The sequence below is a fragment of the Ipomoea nil genome, unplaced genomic scaffold, assembly GCF_001879475.1.
Source record: "Ipomoea nil cultivar Tokyo-kokei standard unplaced genomic scaffold, Asagao_1.1 scaffold3169, whole genome shotgun sequence".
In the NCBI taxonomy this organism is placed as follows: Eukaryota; Viridiplantae; Streptophyta; class Magnoliopsida; order Solanales; family Convolvulaceae; genus Ipomoea; species Ipomoea nil.
Window position 1 is genome coordinate 2,825,204 of NW_017619597.1, and position 23,419 is coordinate 2,848,622.

The following is a 23,419-nucleotide window of genomic DNA, read 5'->3' on the forward strand; positions in this document are numbered from 1 at the left end:
TGAACTTAGTTCAACAAGCCCGTCTAGCTCAGTTGGTAGAGCGCAAGGCTCTTAACCTTGTGGTCGTGGGTTCGAGCCCCACGGTGGGCGAATTTTTTTTGCACCCTCCCGCCCAGGTTTCAGTTTCCCATTCACGCCTCTCAGAAGTCAGGCCTCAGCCACCGTCAAAATAAGAAAGCTCATGGAATGGGTAGAAAAAAATCTAATCTAATCTAAATAATAAAAAATAACAAAATTTTCGCGATCTCCGAGAAAAGTTTTACCATGTTCTCCGCTAATTGATACCAACTATTAACTATATATGCCATGACAACACAATCGGTGAACATTTCATTTCATAGATAATTGATAATTGAACTGCTGGCGGTTCGTTTTTCTTTGATTTCCGGCTGAGCGTGGTGAATCGCCGTCAGATGGCCGCATATGCGGCGAAGCGCATGGGTGTGCATTTGGGAACCAGGTTGGGCGGGCCAACCCGATTCCAATGCATCCGGAACATTTCTCAGCACTCTGGTTCCACCTCCAACCACTTGTTTATCGTCGATACTCTTGCTCTGGTAAATCATCATTTTTTTAAATATTTGTTTTGGGTTTAATTCTTCTGAAAATGTTTATACGTATTTGGTTGCAAGTAGTTTGGGAATTTCTATTGTTTGTTTTTTGCCTAAAGATTCGAAACTTGTGTCATAAGGTGAGGAGATTGGAATCTCAAGGCGTGCCATCCAAGGTAGCCGAGGCCCTCACGGCAGCTTTGAAGGATGTTTTGAACGATAGCTTGGAACATGTAGCTAACTCCTATGTTTCAAAAACTGAATCCCAGAAAGTAAGCCTATAGAAGCACAGAGATTATGAGTTGTTGGAAAATAGTTTTTAATTTTCACTTATCACAATAATGGGGTGCACAACTTCTCATACTTGCAGTGTGTTCTCTCTTCGTGTAGATTGAGATGATTCATGAAACAAATTTGTCTAAATTCAAATCTGAAGTTCAGAGCTCTCAGGTATGGTTTTAGAATCTATGTACTCCAACTGATTAATCTAAGGTTTGAGCATCTTGCCCTAGCAATTGGTTACTGCAAATTCTGTTCTTATTGATACTTTTGCACTCGGAAATTTCTATGTTCCACAACTTTTGGATTATTTCTTTCTTTTTATGGTTTAGTAAGGTTCGTAGGAAATGCATACTTTATGAATGTAATGAAAAGGTTTAGCAACACTGTGTTAATGATTGCCTAGTTGATGGCAATCTTATGGAATTATGGTTGTGTGAGGCTAAACTAACAAATTTAACTAAATTGCTAATAACTCTCTATTATGGCCTTCAATTCCAGCTGTTTGATTCTTTAGAAACTGAACTTCATTAGTTTCCATGGAAACGCGATGTTTTTAAGTTCATCAAATAACCACCGAGATATGAACCTCTGAAGGCTGTTAAAAAACGTCAACATGAAAAGTCATGTTTAATTTCCAACAGAGTACCTGGTTTGACATTCAAACATTCCTTGGTCTTGGGGACATTTCTTCTTTGATTAAGCCCCTCTACTAATTTTATATTTTCTGAACTTTTGATGAAAATATACCAGCTAATTCACCTTATGCATTTGGATTGTGCAAGGTGGACTTCTGAACTCTGAAGCATTCTCCACTTTGATGGAGAAGCAACTTTTGTTGAGTTCTTCCTAAGTGTGTGTTAGGAGCATGCTCTGTGACTAATGAAAAAAATGCCATATGCTTTATTGTTGCTTGCAAATCTGCTAATTCAAAGATTATGTTATGTGCTTAATATGTTGTAGGATGATGCGAGGACAATTTCTTGAGTTGGCTGTAAAAAATGTTTCTTTGTAGTTCAGTTAGAAATATGCAAGATGAATTTCTTTTTTCTTTTCTTTTTAACTTCCCCTAGGCATATGGTAAACTTGAAAGAACTTTCATGCTTGGTTCACTGGTTGTACTTTTTATTCTTAATGTAGGAAAACCACTTCTCTTTGTTGCAACGTGAGACTGAAAAGCTCAGGACTGATATTGAAAAGATGCGCAGTGAATTGAGGTTTGTTTGAAAATCTCCGACTCCCTGGAACTGTTACGAGTTTCTTTTTTGTTTTGTTTTGTTTTGTTTTTTTTTTTTTTTTCTTTTTGGTTGGTTTTCAACTTTGAGATGTATATATATTCATCCAGGTATGAAATCGACAAAGTCACTGCTGGCAATCGGCTGGATCAGAATCTCGAGAGGGGGTAAATAGTCAATCTCACACTTGTGTCTTTTGTAATCATATTCTTCTGCATACAAATTGCTATTGCTCTGTCTATTTCAGGAGAATCCGGGACGAGTTAGCTAACCAGTGCCAGGAAATTTCCAACCTCGATAACAAACTTGATCGAGTGAGTACACACACCACATATATTCACCCTAAGAACTCTTGATCCAATTGGGACCGTGTATCTAATTGTATGTATGATCCAGGAAATTCATTCATTGAGGGCACAGCTGGAGGCAGCAAAATACGATGTTGTAAAGTATTGCATAGGTAGTATAGTCTCTATATCCGCTGTTGGTTTGGCCGTAATCCGCATTCTGAAGTGAGATGTCGCGTTACAGTGATTGATTATTTATAGAAATTCGAGTTCCGATATTCTTATTGCTGAATTGTTTGGAGAAAGGGAAGTTGAACCACACACTTGAAATAGTGTAGTAGCTAATGTAGGTAGACCTGGATCTTTTTACCTCATAAGGTCTTTTCTCTTTAGCTCACTTGTCAATTGTTTAGCTGTACCATCTAAAGTACAGAATATAAACCATTGGTAGAGAGAATTCTCCTCCAATTTGTAGTAGTTAATGTATTAGTTTGTGTGTTTTGATTCACCGTATAAAAATGTTGTCTTACTTTTCCAGATATCTTAAAGATTTGGGGTTAATTTTTATTTTCAGAATGGGGTGGGTTTGTTTCGTGTAGCAACAAGGTTTGGTGTTTTTTTCTTGCAAGTTAGGGAGATTGTTATGGCATTATTAAAGTTTGTCTTAGTAGACAGGGTGGATTAGGTGGAGCTTGCCAAAGCCTACCAAATTAGCGGGCTTAAAAAATGTTTGCCGGTTTTGGCTCTATCAAGGCCTGTGGGTTTTTTTTTTTTTTTTTTTTTTCGTTATACCATGGACTAGGTTCATAGTGCACTATAGGTCTTGGTTCATGTGTTTTATGTTATGACTTTTTGTGTCTTGTGTTATGAAATTTTGTACCTTATGAGTATGAATTTTGTACCTGGAACAAATTAATAGTTGTGTTTTATGATATAAATTTTGTGTCTATGAACACAAATTATGTATCTAAATCAAGTTTGAAAAATAAATAAATATATAACATGTGTATGTGTTATGAAGTTTTGTACCTCATTTTTTCAATTCAATTGGGTCCATAATGTTATGTTAACAAATCATATATCTAAATTAAATTTGAAAAATAAATAAATATATAACACATGTATGTGTTATGAAATTTTGTACCTCATTTTTTCAATTTAGTTGGGTTCATAATGTGTTCTATACTTTCTCTAAGCAATGCAACCCAATGAGTCAATATCCCACCACCGAAGTTCAATCCTATGACATTCTCTCAAGGGTAGGTATAGAGGTGTCATCTGAGTACAAGGTGCTTGATATAAATTGCCTATGTTTGTTAAATTTTTTAAAAATATATTTAATTCAAAATTAATTTTTAAAATTAATAATTGGATAATAAAATAGTATAAATAATTCTTTTTTTTGAATGCTACTGACTCTATTACATTGTAGTATCTGTTCAAATATACTTTCTCTCCCACATGGGCGAGGTCACTAATAAATAATTTAAACAAATATTAATATAAAATTTTAAAGTTAATAATGAGTTTAAATAATTTAAAATAATGGTCCATTTAGAAACTTGAAAAATTATATTTAGAATATTTCTGTATTTGAGTATTTAAGGAAAATAAAGCCGAAAGAAAATATTCATTCTTGTCAAAAGGAAAACATGCCAAATTTGACAGAATGTCTTCCTAAATTTTAGTTGGAATACCTTTTCTGAATTTTTTAGAGAAAATGACACTTTTTCCTCTGAGTTATATACCTATAGTATTTTTCCCCCTAAATTATTGAAGTGGCTGTTTTTCCCCCTGAAATGTTAAATGGACATATTTACCCTTAAACTAAATATTTAATTTATTTTTTTTTCCAACAAATTATGACCATAATTTGGTTCAAACTAAACAAACACTATAGCAACCAAACCGAAATATTTCAATTACAATTTAGAATCGAAATTCGATATTTAGAGTTTATTAAAATCGTGAACCGGAACGGACGGTTCATGTTCCGAACTGAAAAAATAAAATACATTTATTGTTGAATTTAGACTATTTTAAAATAAAGACGGTTCAAAATCGCGAATCAGATCCGGAACCACCGGTTCACGGTTCAAGATTCAATTTTTTTGATACATAATTTTAATAAATTGACATTTAAATATTGGGTTCTAGATCTGAATTATAACCGTAAACTATTAATTTGATTGCTTTAGTATCCGGTTCAATTCAAACCGAACCGTGATCATCCCTACGTATACACAATAATTTGTTGGAGTAATAAAATAAATAAAATATTTACTTTAAGGGTATAAATGTCAATTTAATATATTAGGGGGAAAAGACACCACTTTTAGAATAATTGAAGGGACTAATGTGCTTACCTAAATAATTGAGGGGGGAAAAGTGCTATAAGTATATAACTCAGGGGTAAAAAGTGCCATTTTCCCAATTTTTTATTTTAAAGTATTAATTTTTTCTCTCATCTCTTTTTTAGTTTCCAAACAATAATAATATGTTCTGAATTCTTTATTTTTAAGTACTATATAACAAATAATATGTTTATTTTTAAGAAAATAAACTAAAAAAAAAATTAATTTGTTGATCTTTAATAAACATTAAAAAATTAATTTTTTTTTTGAAAATAATTTTACAAAAAATATTTTTCATGTTTTCAATTGGATCCACAATTAATACAAAGTTTAAAATAGAAAGTATATGAACAGATACTACATTGTAATAGAGTCAGTAGCATTCAAAACAAAAAAAATTTAATTAATTTTACTATTATTAATAAAAATAAGGGTCAAATAGCTAGGTAATTGAATTCAAAAAAAAAATAAAAAAATTTGCAATTGAAATCTTGAATAACATTAACTCATGCAATTCAACTCAAAATGACCTGTTTATCTAAAAATAGGTTGGCGGTTACCAATTTTAAAATTAAAAATATATTTTTTAAAATAATTAATTAAAAAAAAAAGACTGCGGGAGACGAAGCCCGAGACTTTAATATAGGGATGTTAACGAGGCGGGGCTATACTCCCCGCCCCCGCTACCCCGACCCTATCCCCATCCCCGTCCCCGATGGGAATTTGAAAAAAATCTCCATCCCCGTCCCCGCGGAGAATTTGGCGGGGACGGAGAATCCCCATCGCCGGTCAATCCATAATTAAAGTGTCAAATTATTACAATTTTTAAAAATAAAAAAGAAAAAAATTGAAATAATATATAATATATACACAATATCAGTATGTAAGGTATATTCTTTATGCTTAAATCAGTAGAGCACAGTATGTATAATCTAATTTATAATTCCTAAAAGAATTATATATATATATATATATATATATATATATATATATATAAATATATATAAATTTTTTTTTAATTATTCGGGAACGGGGCGGGGCTGGGAGGTGTATCCCCGTTCCCGATCCCCGAATTTTTTTCCCGTCCTCGTTCCCGTTCCTAACAGGGACGGGGCACATTGCCATCCCTACTTTAATACGCACTCAGATTTATCTGATAAATTATTCTAAGACTATAAGCCATATAAACGTACACTAGCTAGCAATAAGCAAAATTCTTAAAAGTAATAAAATGCTTCTATTTCCTGCATATTCGAAATCAAGTCTTGCAGTAACACGGATTGAAGAACAAGAAATATGAAAAAGAAAACAAGCAGATCGAACATTAATGTTTGTAGCCGGCCTGTAGGGGCCAAATAAATCAATTCTTCAGTCATACATATATATATAATATATATAAAGTGCTTCAATTCATTTTAAAGCGGGCAGGACAAGCGTGAAGCGGGCACGGCGACGAGTCGATTGGCGAGTGGTGCAGTGAGTCCAAACACGTCCTCCATTTTCATCTCGCTTGGTTTCATCCCATTAGGCAATTCCCAAGTGAAACAGTGAAGAAGATGGGCCACCGCCACCTCCAAAGTATAAACCCCGAGTTGCAAGCCCGGACAGGATCTCCGGCCCGATCCGAATGGAATGAACTCGAAGTTGTTCCCCTTGTAATCTGCTACCCCTGGTTTGAGGAATCTGTCGGGCTTGAAGCTGTCCGCGTCTTCCCAGCTGTTTCTGTCGCGTCCGATGGCCCATGCATTGATGGCCACGCGCGACCTCGCCGGAATGTAGTAGCCGTTGACTTCGCAGGCCTTCGCCGTCTCGTGGAGGAGGAGAGGGATGGGTGGGTGGAGGCGGAGAGTCTCCTTCAGGACGCATTTCAAGAATGTGAGGTTTTCCAAGTCGGCTTCTTCAACTTTCCGGTCAAGGCCCACCACGGTGCTCAGCTCTTCTTGAACCCTTTTAAGATCCTCCGGCGATTTCATCAGCTCCGCCAGCACCCACTCAATTGCACTCGCCACCGTTTCTGTTCCCCCAAACATTACATCCTAAAGTAATCAAAGTACGTGATTGGGTAAATTCAATATTCAATATAATATAACCAAAAATGTCAAAATCAAATTATTATTATTATTTTTTAGGGTGTGCATTGAATAAATTTCATACTTAAATTGAAAAGATAGAGTAAATCTGTTAAAACGAGTTTTACTCGCTAGCTCGGCTCGGCCCGACCTTACTTAGATAGAGGGTGAATTTCAAAAATAATAGCCGGTAAAGGAGTGGGCTCTTTTGTCCAGCTGTCAAAACGGGTTTTGCCCGCTAGCTCAGCTCGGTTTGGCCCGACCCTACTTAGATACAGGGTGAATTTCACAAATAATAGCCTGCCAAGGAGCGGGCTTTTTTGGACTATGGGCTACGTGCCAATATTATTTATATATAATACGGAGTATATAATTAGAGACTTAGAGATCCGTGAGTCACCAGCACGCATTAGGATGTACAGCCCTAACTAGCAAATAGTTAATTGACTCTAATTAAGGAGATAAATAGGTCGTTCTTACTAGGTAAGGATCAAATTTGTATCTTTATGATCGATTATCAAGTTAACCAATTAATTATTCTTAATTTGTGTATATTGTTGTGTGAGGACGAGAATGAAAGAATATTTGTTTTAATTGAAAATATTAGAAAATAAATAATAAATTAAAGGATTTAGTTTATGGACTAATTACCATAATGATAGCTTTGATGTTATCCCTAGTAAGCTTAATGGCGTTTTGCAAATCTTCTGTCTCATTCACTGCGGCTTCCTCGCTGTAAAACTCCAACAGCTCATCCACCATGTCCGTGTCGGATCCAATGTTAATCCCTCCTTTGTTATCCTTACGTTTCTGCATATGATCCTCGATGATGTTGTCGATGAAAACATCGAGCGAACCCCGGGCCTTGACGAGCCTGGCGTTTAGGCCCTGTGGGTCGGCCCACTTTAGCCAAGGGAAAAAGTCTGCGATGTTGAACGCTCCGAACAGCATTGAAAACTCTTGCAATATGGTAATGAACTGCTCTTTTCCGTCACTCGAGCTCGACCCAAAAGCGGCCCGGTAAACGATATCTCGGGTCAGCCCGGTAACCAGCTCGCCAATGTCCACGACCGACCCGACGCTCGCGCCCACGGCCCGCACCATCTTATCAACCTCGTCGCGGACGGAATCCCACGATTCGGCCCGCCTACGGCTGAACAGCTTCATCACGCAAACCTTTCGCATTTGACGCCAGAACGGGCCGTAGTGGGCGAAAGCCATATCGGCCCGATCATAAGTGAGATAGCTAATAGCAATGGTGGCTGGGCGGTTAGAGAATACATTGTCCTGTACTTGGAGGACTTGTCGGGCTTCCTCCGGGCCCGAAACCACCACCACGTGGACAGAACCCATCTGGAAGTGTAGCAAGCCGCCGTACTGTCGTGCCAGCTTGGCAAAGCCGCGGTGTGAATAGTGGTCCATCAAGTTCATGTTGCCGATCAACGGCCAACCTTTCGGACCAGGCGGATAAGGTTTTCGGAGAAACCTAGAAACAAGAAAGAACAACAACACAGGGAAAACAACCAAGGATAAAATCATGGATTCATAATCCCCTAAAGCTTCAACAAGAAAACCCATTTTTCTATATTGCATGGATCGTTCTGTTCAACAAAAATCTTATATTTATATACGCAGTAGAATGATATTTAGTACCGAGGTAGGCATGGATGAATTTTACCACCCTCCAAGTCTACATGAATTCACATCTTTTGGAAGAATGAATTCACATTTATTGGAGACCTTATTGGAAGAATGAATTCACATTTGTTTAGTTTCCTAATTAATTTTGATTTTACGATTTTTATAGTTATTAATTTCAATAATACTCGTAGTAATTATTTTAATTACCTTCATACCTAAAAAAGAGAGAATTTCTAAAAAAATCCCATATTAATTTAATTTTTAGACTTGTATGAATTATACACATATATATATATATGGTATAAAATATTTCCAACTTCTTTAAATTTCTATAACTATTCATTATAAATATACAAATTAAGGATACCCTTAAATGTGAATAAAAATTTTGTATTTGATCTTGTCATTGTATTGTCAAATATATATTGTAATTGCGTACTTTTTTTTTTTTTTTTAATAGTTGTCTAAATCTATATATATATATATATATATATATATATATATATATATATATATATATATATATATAAAAGTAAAATCCTCCTAACAAATTTTCCCCCCAAAACTTTTGTAGTAAAACTTATTTGGTAAGTAAATGTCAAATGGAATCTATCTATATCTATATATATATAAAAGTAAAATCCTCCTAACAAATTTTTCCCCCAAAACTTTTGTAGTAAAACTTATTTGGTTAAGTAAATGTCAAATAGAAATTAAATAAATAAATAAATAATAATAATAATAATAATAATAATAATAATAATAATAATAATAATAATAATAATAATAATGTTATTACCTTAAATAAATAAATTATTATACTTTTCCTTAAATAAATAAATTATTATACTTTCCTTTTGAATTAGTATTTTCTACCTATAAATACAAGAGCTTCTTCAATCAAAGAATCTCAGACTCATCGTTCTGCTTTCTTTTTGTATGAATTTTCTACATTTTTCTAACTATATTCTCACGTATTTCAATATATTTTGCAGTTTGGACATCATGAATAGCTTCATCAACGATATCTTCTTGAAGCTCGCCCAAGAGGTGACTCGCTTGGCCCACTACAACAAGAAGCCGATAATCACTTCCCGCGAGATCCAGGCCGGCATGAGATTGGTTCTTCCTGGCGAATTGGTAAAGCACGTTGTCTCTCTAAAAACACTAAATCAGTCACCATATTTACAAGCTCTTAGATGAAATCATTTAAATCTACATTTCCTTTTTATATAATCTCAATTAGGGATTAATAGATGTAAAGTAACTTGGATTTGAGTTTAATTTCATATTATTCTTCCAAAAGGTTTAATTTCATATTATAAGTATTGTTATCTACCTTCAACTATCAGTGAATCGATTAGCATTCTCAAAAAAAAAAAAAATGAATGTCTATATCTACGCGTATTTAAGATGCAACATGTGTATGATTCATTAGGCTTTGAGGCAGGAGAACACATCTGGGTACATTGCATATTAGTAGATCTGTATCTCATTGCAAAAAAATATTCATACAATTAATTAATTAATATAATTACAATTATCATTATTCTAATTCAAAAAAAAAAAAACTAAAGAATTAATTGTAATAATGAAATTTGTTATTAATATTCTGTTACTAATTGACACAGAAATCAAACTAAAAGAAAAACGAAATTAATATTAAAAATGGACTCGAATTAAAAAAATGTGCTTAATAAGTAAATAACTAATTTGCTTTAGACAAAAAATTAGGGTAAAAGAAAAAGAAAATGATTATTAAACATTGTACCATATTGTTTTTATGATTGAAAATGAATATTACAAACGTACCAGATTGTTTTTATGACCAGAAATAAGAATGAATTTTACACACGAGAATCTATTATTAATATTCTGTTATACTAATAGGCATGGGAATCATGCCAAATGAAAAAAGGATTTAATATTAAAAATTTATTGGAAATATAACACAGTTTTCCCTAAGAAAAAAATTAGTAACCACCAAATAAAATATTAGAAAAAAATTATGAAGAAAAAAAATGGAAACAAATATTAACTCTTTCTATGAATGAAAAAAAGGAAATGAATATATCCATATTTCACTTAAAATATAATCAGTAATTATATTATTATAATTATATTAATTATTTATGAAGAAAAAAGGAAATGAATATGAAAGGAAAAAAATAAAATTTAGACACGAAAATCTATTATTAATATTCTGTTATACTAATAGACACGGGAATTAGGCCAAATGAAAAAAAAAATTTAATATTAAAAATTTATTGAAAATATAACACCGCTTTCCCTACGAAAAATTAGTAACCACCACGTGAAATATTAGAAAAAATTATGAGGAAAAATGAAATGGAAGTGAATATTAACTCTTTCTATGAGTGAAAAAGGAAATGAATATATTCATATTTCACTTAAAATATAATCAGTAATTATATTATTATAATTATTATAATTATATTAATTATTTATGAAGGAAAAATGAAATGTATATATAATAGTTTACTGGAAATATAATCAGTAATTATATTTTTATAATTATATTACTTTTTAATTATGTGGAAATGAATATTAATTCTTTTTATGAACGAGAAAGGAAATGAATATTTCACAAAGAAATCTGTTATTAATATCATGTTACTAATCGACATGGAAATCAGGCCAATTAATCGACAATTATTAGGAAAAATGAATAAAAATCAATATTAATTCTTTTTATGAAGGAAAAAAAAAAGAAATAAATATATTCAAAAGGAAATGAAATATGAAGAAAAACGAATATATTTCACTAAAAATATAACACAGCTTTTGGCACAGAAATCAGACCAAAAGAAAAAAAGAAATTAATATTAAAAATGGACTCGAATTAAAAAAAAAATGTGCTTAATAAGTAAATAACTAATTTGCTACACAGAAAATTAAGGTAAAGGAAAAAGGAAATGATTATTAAACATGTACCAAATTGTTTTTGTGATTGAAAGTGAATATTACAAACGTACCAGATTGTTTTTATGACCAGAAATATGAATGAATTTTACACACGAAAATCTATTATTAATATTATCTTACTAATAGGCATGGGAATCATGCCAAATGAAAAAAAGATTTAATATTAAAAATTTATTGGAAATATAACACAATTTGTCCTACAAAAAAAATTAGTAACCACCAAATGAAATATTAGGAAAAAATTATGAAGGAAAAAGAAATGGAAACAAATATTAACTCTTTCTATGAATAAAAAAGGAAATGAATATATCCATATTTCACTTAAAATATAATCAGTAATTATATTATTATAATTATATTAATATTAATTATTTATGAAGAAAAATGGAAATGAATATGAACACAAAAAAATGAATTTTACACACGAGAATCTATTATTAATATTTTGTTACTAATAGACACAGGAATCAGGCCAAATGAAAAAAAGATTTAATATTAAAATTTATTGAAAATATAACACCCCTTTCCCTACGAAAAAATTAGTAACCACCACATGAAATATTATGAAAAAATTATGAAGGAAAAAGAAATGAAAATGAATATTGACTCTTTCTATGAGTGAAAAAGGAAATGAATATACTCATATTTCATTTAAAATATAATCAGTAATTATATGATTATAATTATTATACTTATATTAATTATTTATGAAGGAAAAATGAAATGAATATATTAATATTTTATTAGAAATATAATCAGTAATTATATTTTTATAATTATATTATTTTTGAATCAGAAAGGAAATGAATATTTCACACAGAAATCCGTTATTAATATCCTAATCGACATGGAAATCAGGCCAATTAATCGACAATTATTAGGAAAAATGAATAGAAATCAATATTAATTCTTTTTATGAAGGAAAAAAAAAGAAATGAATATATTCAAAAGGAAATGAAATATTAAGAAAAACGATGAATATGTTTATATTTTACTGAGAAGATTGTGAAGATGCGATCGAGGATATAACGATGGTAAATTTGATAATTTTGTAAGATTTTCTTAAACTTAGAGTTAGTATGTTGACTTTGAGATTTGTACATGTTATATCAAGTTTACCAGTATGTAATATATACAGATCAAAGACAACATGCGTCCAATACTGTTTACAATCAAGAAAATGTAATTTTCTTTAAAAAGAATAAGTAAGGTCTCTAACTTGCATACACTCTTACAAAGCTAACAGATGTGATTCACTCAGCAGAAATATCTACTAATCAACTGAATTACAAAAAAATGCATGTATCATATTTATATGGAAAAAAAAATACTGTAGCTCCCAAACATTGTGCTATGTGTTCAAACTGCCTGCCCCTCATATTTCAGAGTATCTATTATCAAGCCACGTGATGATGATGATAAGAGCATTACCTTTTTAGCCCAATCAACCAATGCTTCTTTGACCTTTTCAATTGAGAGTGACTTTCCAGTCCCTGGACACCCAGAAACATACAAACTTCCAGCCTTCCCCTGCTCAACACATTGCTTGCAAAATTCCAGAGCACGATTTTGCTCAGCATCTCAACACATTATGGTTGATGGAGCAGTAGATACATGCAATGCCTCCTTCACAGCATTTAATTGCTCGGGATCTATTTTTACAGAAGATAAAAATAGTAAATCACACATCACTAGAGAGCTACAGTGATATTATATCCTCCAGAACACAAAATTCAAACTAATTTTTTTTTTTTAAAAAAAAAACCCTGTATACGCAGATTCGGGTCCGATTCTTCTATAACGAATGGTCTGGTTTCTTCAACTCCTCTGTCGGTGGAAAGGTCTCCGGCGAAATTGAAGTCGCCTCGGCAATGCCTTATTGACAGCCCGGCGATGCCTCATTCCGTAATAATATTATACCTTAATTATAAAAATTCTACCTAATAATTTTAGTATTAAATGTCATACAATAATTACCATAAACAATGTTTAATAATTGACAAATTCAATTAGGCAATAAAAATTACTATTATAAAATCTTTGGTAATATGTACACATTATTTTATTTATTTCGGTTTAATAATATTATATCTTATTTATAAAAATTCAAAATAATACATTTAGTACTATTGAATATTGATTGACTAAAAATTATCTTAATTATTAAAGCAATTAATAGGTATTTAGCTTTAAAAAGTTTTCAAATATATGAATTATTATACATAGTAGCATGGAATTAATTAGTAGGACAATTATATTAGGTAATATAATTAATAATTTACTTTTTAAATTATATTCCCTTTTTAATAATGAATATTTTTTTAAAGTATATACACAGATTATGTTTATCAATATAGAATTAAAAGTGTATAGATGTATAATATTATTAGTACAAAATCAATTATACTTGCCTTAATAATTAATTATTAATATTATTTCCTAATAATTATGTGTTGTCACCTTTTTCGGAATAATTATTATGGTAATTTATATACATATATATTTTTATACTTAATGTATAATATTATTGGGCACAAAATAAATATACTTACCTTAATATATATATATATATATATATATATATATATATATATATATATTATTTTTAATATAATTTCCTAATTTATTAAAGGTAATTATTCTCATAATTTTTCTTTCCTTCTTTTGTGTAATTATTATGGTAATGTATTTAAATATTGGAAGAGAAAAAATGTTATAATTAATATAATTAATGAAATTATTATTGTAATTTCCACAATATTTGGTAATTATAAATAATATAATTAAGAAATTTGAGAAATAAAAGATTCCTTCTCTAGAAATATTTGTGACAATTTCATTAAATTATAATTAATAAAATATGAAATATAATTAAAGAAAAAAATTATAAAATTAACAAAACATGAATATTTTACATTTTTATTGATTTCTAAGTACAATTCTCTTAGTTATTATTATTCATATTTTTAGAATTAATAATATATATATATATATATATATATATATACATATATATATATATACATACATATATATATATATATATATATATAATGCAATTTGGAATAAATCAACTTAATTATATGAATTTTTTCTATAAATTTATCTAAATATGTACATGATTAGAGATTATATTAACCATACAAAATTTAAATTTAAATTTTGTATGTTATGAAAATAGATACTTGACCAAATATATAAAAGTCCAACTATATTATTATATTGTACATTTTAAAAATTTTTTATTTTTTATTTTAATTTTAAATTCATAAAAACAAAAAAAAAAAACAAAAAAAAAAAATTCCGTGCAACACACGGGTAAAACACTACATTTAAAAAAAATACAATTTCATAAATATCATAAATTAATTAGTACAATATCATCTATATTTATAACAATTAAAGAAAAAAATAAATAATTCAAATATATGAACCAATGATTTCAAAATGAAACTAATATACAATTACAAATAAATATAGCATGATTAGATTTAACTTCAATTTGTTTTAATTTCCTTAATGATATGACTTTTCTTTATCAGTTTTTTGTGGGAGACTAAGGGAGTGTTTGAGTTGCTGGAAATTATTATTATTTTTTGAATACTTACTAATAAAAAAAATTAAAATATTTTTTACCCCCTCCCCTCCCCCCCCCCTCCCCCAATAACATGTGTAAATCTTATATTTTTAAAAATTACAATTTGATAAATATTATAAATTAATTAGTAGAATATCATTTCTGTTTATAAATTATAATAATTAAAAAAATTCATATATGTGAACCAATGATTTCAAAATAAAATTAATATACACTTACAAATAAATATAGCATGATTTGATTTACTTTAATTAATTTTAATTTCCTTAATGAAATGGCTTTTCTTTTATCCGTTTTTTATGGGAGGCTAATGGAGTGTTTGGATTGCTATAAAATATTTTAAAATAAAAATTCATACTAATAAAAAATCATTTTAAAATATTTTTTTAACCCCTCATAACATGTGTAAATCTTATATTTTTAAAAAATACAATTTGATAAATATCATAAATTAATTAATACAATATCATTTCTGTTTATAATAATTAAAGAAAAAATAAATAATTGAAATATGTGAACCAATTATATCATAATAAATCTTTCAAAATTTAAAACAAAAGAACAGAAATTAAAAATAGAACGAAAATATTTCAATAATAATATTCTACATCATCAAGTAAAAGTAAATTAAAAATGAAAAGATAATATTTCAATAATAATATTCTACATCATCAATAATAAAGGCATATTTTAAACAATAGTAAAGGTAAATTAAAAATGGAACGGAAATATTTCAATAATAATATTCTACATCACCAATTAAAAATAAAACTGAAATTAGGTAAAAATACCATTGCGTATGATATTCTAATTGATTAATTGACGAAAAATAAAAAGAATAATTGGTTGAAAATGAATATGATATTACTAATTGACTGATATTTTACGATGATATATTTTCACCCGAGTCACCCATTCTAATGGACTGAAGATGTTAGCTATAGACGAGGACGGACAAGATTATGTTGCTACTACCAATGTCGTCTACAATATGAGGTTTTAATAATGTGTAAATACAATTGGTGATATTATGTTTTTTTTTTTTTAATGACAAAATTGCTATATATCTACACACAAAAAAAATAAAAATTTTTTAAAGCAATTTAGACAAAAAAAAAATATATTTTTCATACAAATGAATTAGGATAACAATTCATTCCTATAACCGAGTTGCTAAAGAATGAGCACGTTTGCCTAATTTATAAAAATACTAAACAATGATAAATAAAAGCTTCAAAGTTACAACACTGCATGCGTATATCTACATATTAGCTATTAATTTGAGCAATTATTTGTTTAAATTCAAGCAACGATAACATCAAAACATATAAATGATCCAAACTATATCTTCAATTGCACTATATAATATTTAATGTTCTAATTTAAATAATTATATATCAATCCAGATATTCTTAATATATTACAACAAATTCACGGGCGAAACTATATCTTTAATTGCACTATATAATATTTGAGTTATTACTGAAAAAATTAGTCTTTAATCACGGTTAATTGTATGTTACTTTTTTCCGAGTCACCCATCCTGATAGTCTGATAGTTTTAACTTTAGACGATGATGGATAAAATTCCGTTACTACTACCAATGTCGTCTAGCTATAAAGAGATTTTCAATAATGTATAATTTAAGCCATTGATATTATGTTTTTTTATATACAAAAATGACAAAATTGCTATATAGCTGATCTACATAGAAAATATATCTTCCATATAAATAATTTATATAACTGAGTTGCTAGACAACGAGCTAATTAGCCCAATTAATACAAATTATAAACACTGATATATAAAATCTCTAAAGTTGCAACACCGAATGCGTATATCTACACGTTAGCTATTAATTGGGCAATTATTTATTCGAATTCAAGCATTGATAACATCATAAAACATAATCGGTGCAACTCAATTCTTCAATTATATTATATAATATTCGATTTTATAATTTATACAATTGTATATCGATATAAATATTTTTAAAAATTTATAACAAATTCATTCCGTGCAACACACGGGCGCAAATACTAGTTAAATATTTAATGCGCAAATTACTCCTTTATTTTGTTATATATGAAAATTATTTTAAGAAATAAACCACAAAAATTTATTATGAATGTTTTTTGTTTTGAATGCTACTGGCTCTGTAGTATCTGTTCAACCTACTGAGCCACTAAGGCTCAAAATCACAACCTTCCAAATGGAAGTCCAACCCAGGTACCATTAGACCACATAGTCTTGGTAAAAGAAAATTAAATTATTAGTTAAATTATAAAAATAATTTTAATTAGTTTCAAAATATCTGGTCAATAAAATACAAATTTTATCTTAATCGAGCTTGTACTGAGCCAATATGCTTCACTATTCACTACTACTACAAAAAAAAAACAAAAACAAAAAAAAAAAAAACAAAAACAAAAACAAAAACAAAAAAACAAAACAAACGTACATCATCCGATCTACACGGGTTTTGGACTAACCAACGTAAAATATCAATAAAATAAAGTAAAAAAATTATTATTATACGTCACTTTAATAACCAACGTAATATTCTATAATTGTAGTAGTGCATTAATATAATTTTGTTATAAATATGTATTTAGTGTGGCCATTATTACTATTGATTATGTAACGGTCAGGAGATTTATGACCACATTATATCTTCCGTTACATTTGTGTATTATATATGTTGTGGTTGGATGTAATATGAAGGACACAGATATGAATGAATAAGAATATCCTCTTGGCCTTGTCTCTTACTTTCACTCTCTGCAGTTTCTTTGATCAATCAATCATGTTTGAGCTAATAGGTTACAACAAATTTAATATAATAGAAATTAAAGTACGAGTGTATATTATGCCATTAATTGTTAATTATCTCTTGAGTAATTGAGCATATTCGTTCATTGCATTGAAAATATTAATTAAGGAAAAACGACATATTTTCCTTATTATTTATACTAGTAGTTGCACTTGTACAATGCACGAACATCTATATATATATATATATATATATATATATATATATATATATATAAAAGTAAAATCCTCCTAACAAATTTTCCCCCCAAAACTTTTGTAGTAAAACTTATTTGGTAAGTAAATGTCAAATGGAAATTAAATTAAATAAATAATAATAATAATAATTATAATCTATCTATATATATATAAAAGTAAAATCCTCCTATTTCATTTTCCCGCCCAAACTTTTGTAGTCAAATTAATTAAATATTTTATATTTTATTGGTCAAATACTTAATAAAGCTTATTTGGTAAGCAAATGAAAAATGGAAATTTAGTAATATCAATATTATGAATTAATTAGGAATATTAATATAATGAATTGATGAATTGATTAGGAATATAAATATAATTGATTAGGGTAATACCTTAAATAAATAAATATACTTTCTTTTTGAAAAATTTTACAAATTTATAATTCTCATATTTTTCACCTATAAATACAATGAGTTGATGACTACAAAAATTATAAGTCTTCATTTTATATTGCATCCTTTTTTTCCAACTAGGTCTTCAGCTTTGATCATTCGCGTTTCGAAATTAACGGTAGGTTTAGCATCCAAGTAGTTTGATTGGATTAGATACAATACGTTTTTCATGGTTGTATTGTCCAAATTTAATACTTTTTTCAACGAAAAGCTATTCATAACATATGCCTAGATTATGATTTATTCTGAATATTTCTACGGTTACTCCAAGTCCATTTCATATATTGATTTTTTGCTTCTATTGAAGTTTCATTATCATTGATGAAAGGCAGCCTCATGTGAATCTCGCTTTGAGTGGTGCCTACTCCTGCCCATTTAAAGGGATGTGAGTGCTGACTCCTCTAATCTCTCTCTTCATTTTTTTGCTATACTGTCATTGCTCAAGAATTTAAAGTGCCACACGATAAAATGTGTGACTCACGGGTGATTGGAGAATGGGGAGTGGTTAAGTTTTTGTTGTAATATACACGACAAGATATAGCAGGAATCACCTTTAATACACCAATTGACTATTATTATATTCTTCTTAGTTCTTTGCGTTGATTATTGAAGTAATCGGACTTTTGAAGTTCTGATTTGTTAAGTTGTTTTATTCTCACGGTGCCGATTTTGACAGTTATGAAATCCATGCTCAATTCCTCATTGTATAGGTCAAAAGTGTATTTCTTTTTTGGTGTAATTATGAGATCGCCATAATTATTCCGTAGTAATAATAATAATAATAATAATAATAATAATAATAATAATAATAATAATAATAATTTGTAATATTATTGTTCAAATATAATATAAAAAAAAACATAATTTTAATTAGTAATCTATATTCTATATTAATCTATATTTATATTCTATATATTAATTAATAAAAACAAATCCTCATTTACAAGTTCTCACCTAAACAATTAATAATAATATGAAAAAATGAAAAAGAATGGAAGGAAGCTATACGCCCAAACAATTAATAATAATATTGGGAAGAAAATTAATAATAATATGGAACTATGGAAAATAATGGAAGGAAATGTTAGCCATGTGAATGTTTTCTATACTCTGAAAAATGGAAAAGAATCAATAAGCAGTATAAGGAAAAGAATCATTAAGATATTTTACTATTAATCTTTTACGGAAGATTTTGCATAAAAAATAGAATAGAATTGGTTATTAATAATTTAGGCTTATTTTACTATTAATCTTTAAGAAAAATTCTGCATAAAAATGTAATAGAATCGGTTATTAATAATTTAGCTTTATTTGACTATTAATCTTTAAGAAAAATTCTGCGTAAAAAATGTAATAGAATCGGTTATTAATAATTTAGCTTTATTTTACTAAATTAATCATTAAGGAAGATTTTGTTAAAAAAAAAATAAAATTAATTATTAATAATTTAAATTAAAATTAAAGTACATATAATTTCCTATCCGTAATATAATTTTACTTATTATTTTACAAAATCTTTAAATAATAATTGGTAATATTATTGTTCAAGTATAATAAAAACTTTAATTTTAATTGGTAATCTATATACTATATTAATTAATAAAAATAATATTCTCTTTTACAAGTTCCCGCTTAAACAATTAATAATAATATGGAAAAATGGAAATGAATGGAAGGAAGCCGCCAAAAAAAATATAGAAAAATATTGGGAAGGAAATTATTAATAATATGGAAAAATGGAAATGAATGGAAGGAAATGTTAGCCATGTGAATTTTTTCTACACTTTGAAAAATGGAAAAGAATCGATAAGCAGTATAAGGAAAAGAATCATTAAGATATTTACTATTAATCTTTTAGGAAAGATTTTAAAAAATAGAATAGAATTGATTATTAATAATTTATCCTTATTTTACTATTAATCTTTAAGAAAAATTCTGCGTAAAAAAATGTAATAGAATCAGTTATTAATAAGTTAGCTTTATTTTACTATTAATCTTTAAGGAAGATTTTGCTTAAAAAATGATATAGAATCAATCTAAACTTTTGTAGTAAAGCTTATTTGGTAAGTAAATCTCAAATGGAAATTAAATAAAATATATTAATTCGTAATATTGCATAATTGGTAATATTATGTATGGTAATGTATTCTATAATATAATTGATACTATTATTCTTCAAGTATAATAAAAACCCTATGTAATAATGTAATAATAATAAAATAAAATTAAAATTAAAATAACAACAACAACAACAACAACAACAACAATAATAATAATAATATAATAATAATAATAATCCAAACAAAACTTTATACAAAATAAAATTAAAATTAAAAAAAAAAAAAAAAAGAAGACAAATGTGGCTCCCCTTTGTAAATGATATGGGATCATTTTGATCCTACATTGAAAATGTTTGGAAAGAGGAGCTCTTGAGCTCCTCTATATAATTCCCTGCCCATCAATGTAGGCAACTAAGCAAGTATTGAGAAATTCAAAGTTTTTTTTTTTTTTTTTTTTTTTTTTTTTTTAGTACTATTAACTTGACAAATTATGCTGTGGAAATGTGTCCACCTTGCAAGGTAGACACAGTTTAAAAATTGTTCATAATTATGAATATATAGTTCAAAAATTAGGAACATATAGTTCTATAATTATGAACATAGTGTTGTGAACATAATTATGAACATATAATTATGTAATTATGAATATAGAGATTCAATAATTGTGAATATGAAGTTCAAAAATTATTAATATATATATATATATATATATATATATATATATATATATTTATAATTATGAACATATAATTCAGTAACTATGAACATAAAGTTCTGTAATTATGAATATAGAGTTCAATAATTATGAATATTAAGTTCAAAGATTATGAATATATAACTTTATAAAAATGAACATATAGTTCAGTAATTATGAACATAGAACTGTGTTACACATTGCAAGGTGGACACGGTTCCACAACATAACTATTCGATTGAACCTGTTACATGTAAACTTTCTCAACCTATTGAAGCCGTCAAAATGCTTTTATTTAAGAAATCTTATCTTAATGACTTATTATTTTAGTTTTTTTTTTTTTTTTTTTTTAAATGTATTAGGGGGTTTGAGAAAGATTAACCCAAAATGTATATGAGTTGTTTTAGTTTTTAGGAGGTTGGAGCAAATTGCTAAGTTATTAAATAATATTTTTGGTGTTTTGATTAAATATAAAATGTTAAACAGACGAATTTCTCAAAATTTTGGCGAGTTTGCCAAATTATCAAATTACAATAACAACAACAACAACAATAATAATAATAATAACAACAACAACAACAGTAACAACAACAACAATAATAACAACAACAACAACAACAACAACAACAATAATAATAATAATAATAATAATAATAATAATAATAATAATCCAAACAAAACTATATACAAAATAAAATTAAAATTAAAAAAAAAAAAAAAAGACAAATGGGAGTTACGGGCTCCCTAAGTCTCTTTGTAAATGATGTTGGATCATTTTGATCCCACATTGAAAATGTTTGGAAAGAAGAGCTCTTGAGCTCCTCTTGCAAACATAATTGTTTGACCATCAATGTGGGCAAATATTGAGAAGTCAAAATTTTCAATGCTCCTCTTACAAACATAATTGTTTGACCATAATATTTTTGGTGTTTTGATTAACTATAAAATGTTAAACATGCGAATTTCTTAAAATTTTGGCGAATTTGTCAAATAATCAAATTACAATAACAACAACAACAACAACAAATAATAATAATAATCTAAACAAAACTATATACAAAATAAAATTAAAATTAACAAAAAAAATAAAGAAGAAGAAGACAAAGGGGAGCCACGGGCTCCCAGTGTAAATGATGTGGAATCACACATTGAAAATGTTTTAATTATTGAAAATGTTTCAATTATTTGTCCATCGATGTGGCAAGTATTGAGAAGTTAAAAGATTCTTATTTAAGAAACCTTAGCTTTGTCTTCTTATTTTAGTTTTTATTTATTATTTATTATTTATTATTTATTATTTATTATTAGTGGGGGTTGGGAAAGATTAACCCAAAATATATGTGTTGTTTTAGTTTTAGCAGGAGCAAATTACTGAGTTATTAAATAATATTTTTGGTGTTTTGATTAAAGATAAATTGTTAAAATGATGAATTCGTTAAAATTTAACGAATTTGTCAATAATAATAATAATAATAATAATAATAATAATAATAATAATAATAATAATAATAATAATAATAATAATAATAATAATAATCCAAACAAAGCTATATACAAAATAAAATTAAATTTTTTTAATAAAAAAAAAAAAAGACAAATGGGAGTCACAGATCCCTTTGTAAATGATGTATGATCATTTTGATCACACATTCAAAATGTTTAAAAAGAGAGAGCTCCTCTATATAAGAGAAGTAATGATCCTCTTACAAACATAATTGTTTGCACATCAATGTGGGCAAGTATTGAGGTGAAAGTTGGAAAGAAGTATTGAGAAGTCAAAATGTTCTTATTTATTTATTATTAATGGGGGGTTATGAAAGATTAACCCAATATGTATATGTTGTATTAGTTTTTAGCAATTTCGAGCAAATTACTGAGTTATTATATAATTCTTTTTGGTGTTTTAATTAATGTTGAAATGTTAAAATGACGAATTTGTTAAAATTTTGGCGAATTTATCAATAATCAAATTACAATGATAATAATAATAATAATAATAATAATAATAATAATAATAATAATAATAATAATAATAATAATAATAATAATAATAATAATAATAATAATAATAATAATAATAATAATAATAATCCAAACAAAACGATATACAAAATAAAATTAAAAATAATAAGAAGAAGACAAAAGGGAGCCACGGGCTCCCTTTGTAAATGATGTTGGATCATTTTGATCCCACATTGAAAATGTTTGGAAAGAAGAGCTCTTGAGCACCTCTATATAAGAGGA

General features: G+C 27.9%; 2 protein-coding genes and 1 non-coding gene across 3 annotated transcripts; 2 read left to right on the forward strand and 1 right to left on the reverse strand.

Annotated features, from left to right (window-relative positions):
• The first annotated feature begins 17 nt into the window (after positions 1-17).
• TRNAK-CUU lies at positions 18-90 on the forward strand. Its single transcript has one exon. It is a non-coding gene; the product is annotated as a tRNA-Lys (tRNA).
• On the forward strand, positions 89-2,900 carry LOC109167488 (protein FMP32, mitochondrial). Its single transcript, XM_019316508.1, has 7 exons — positions 89-557; positions 692-823; positions 942-1,001; positions 1,971-2,047; positions 2,176-2,232; positions 2,313-2,379; positions 2,462-2,900. The coding sequence occupies exons 1-7, from the start codon at positions 414-416 to the stop codon at positions 2,579-2,581; spliced, it is 657 nt and encodes a 218-aa protein (XP_019172053.1). The 5' UTR covers positions 89-413; the 3' UTR covers positions 2,582-2,900.
• A 3,106-nt stretch (positions 2,901-6,006) lies between these two features.
• On the reverse strand, positions 6,007-8,377 carry LOC109167743 (cytochrome P450 84A1-like). Its single transcript, XM_019316869.1, has 2 exons — positions 7,427-8,377; positions 6,007-6,742 (listed from the first exon to the last, which is right to left on the reverse strand). The coding sequence occupies exons 1-2, from the start codon at positions 8,366-8,368 to the stop codon at positions 6,122-6,124; spliced, it is 1,563 nt and encodes a 520-aa protein (XP_019172414.1). The 5' UTR covers positions 8,369-8,377; the 3' UTR covers positions 6,007-6,121.
• Positions 8,378-23,419: the final 15,042 nt, after the last annotated feature.

What these genes read in the sequence shown, in the direction of transcription:
- LOC109167488 (XM_019316508.1), top strand. Translation starts at nt 414, where the DNA reads ATGGCCGCATATGCGGCGAAGCGCATGGGTGTGCATTTGGGAACCAGG. An exon ending in CAAAAACTGAATCCCAGAAA is followed by an intron (nt 824 to 941) that starts GTAAGCCTATAG and finishes CTCTTCGTGTAG; the next exon opens with ATTGAGATGATTCATGAAAC. An exon ending in CTGAAGTTCAGAGCTCTCAG is followed by an intron (nt 1,002 to 1,970) that starts GTATGGTTTTAG and finishes TTCTTAATGTAG; the next exon opens with GAAAACCACTTCTCTTTGTT.
- LOC109167743 (XM_019316869.1), bottom strand. Translation starts at nt 8,368, where the DNA reads ATGCAATATAGAAAAATGGGTTTTCTTGTTGAAGCTTTAGGGGATTAT. An exon ending in ACATCAAAGCTATCATTATG is followed by an intron (nt 6,743 to 7,426) that starts GTAATTAGTCCA and finishes TGATTACTTTAG; the next exon opens with GATGTAATGTTTGGGGGAAC.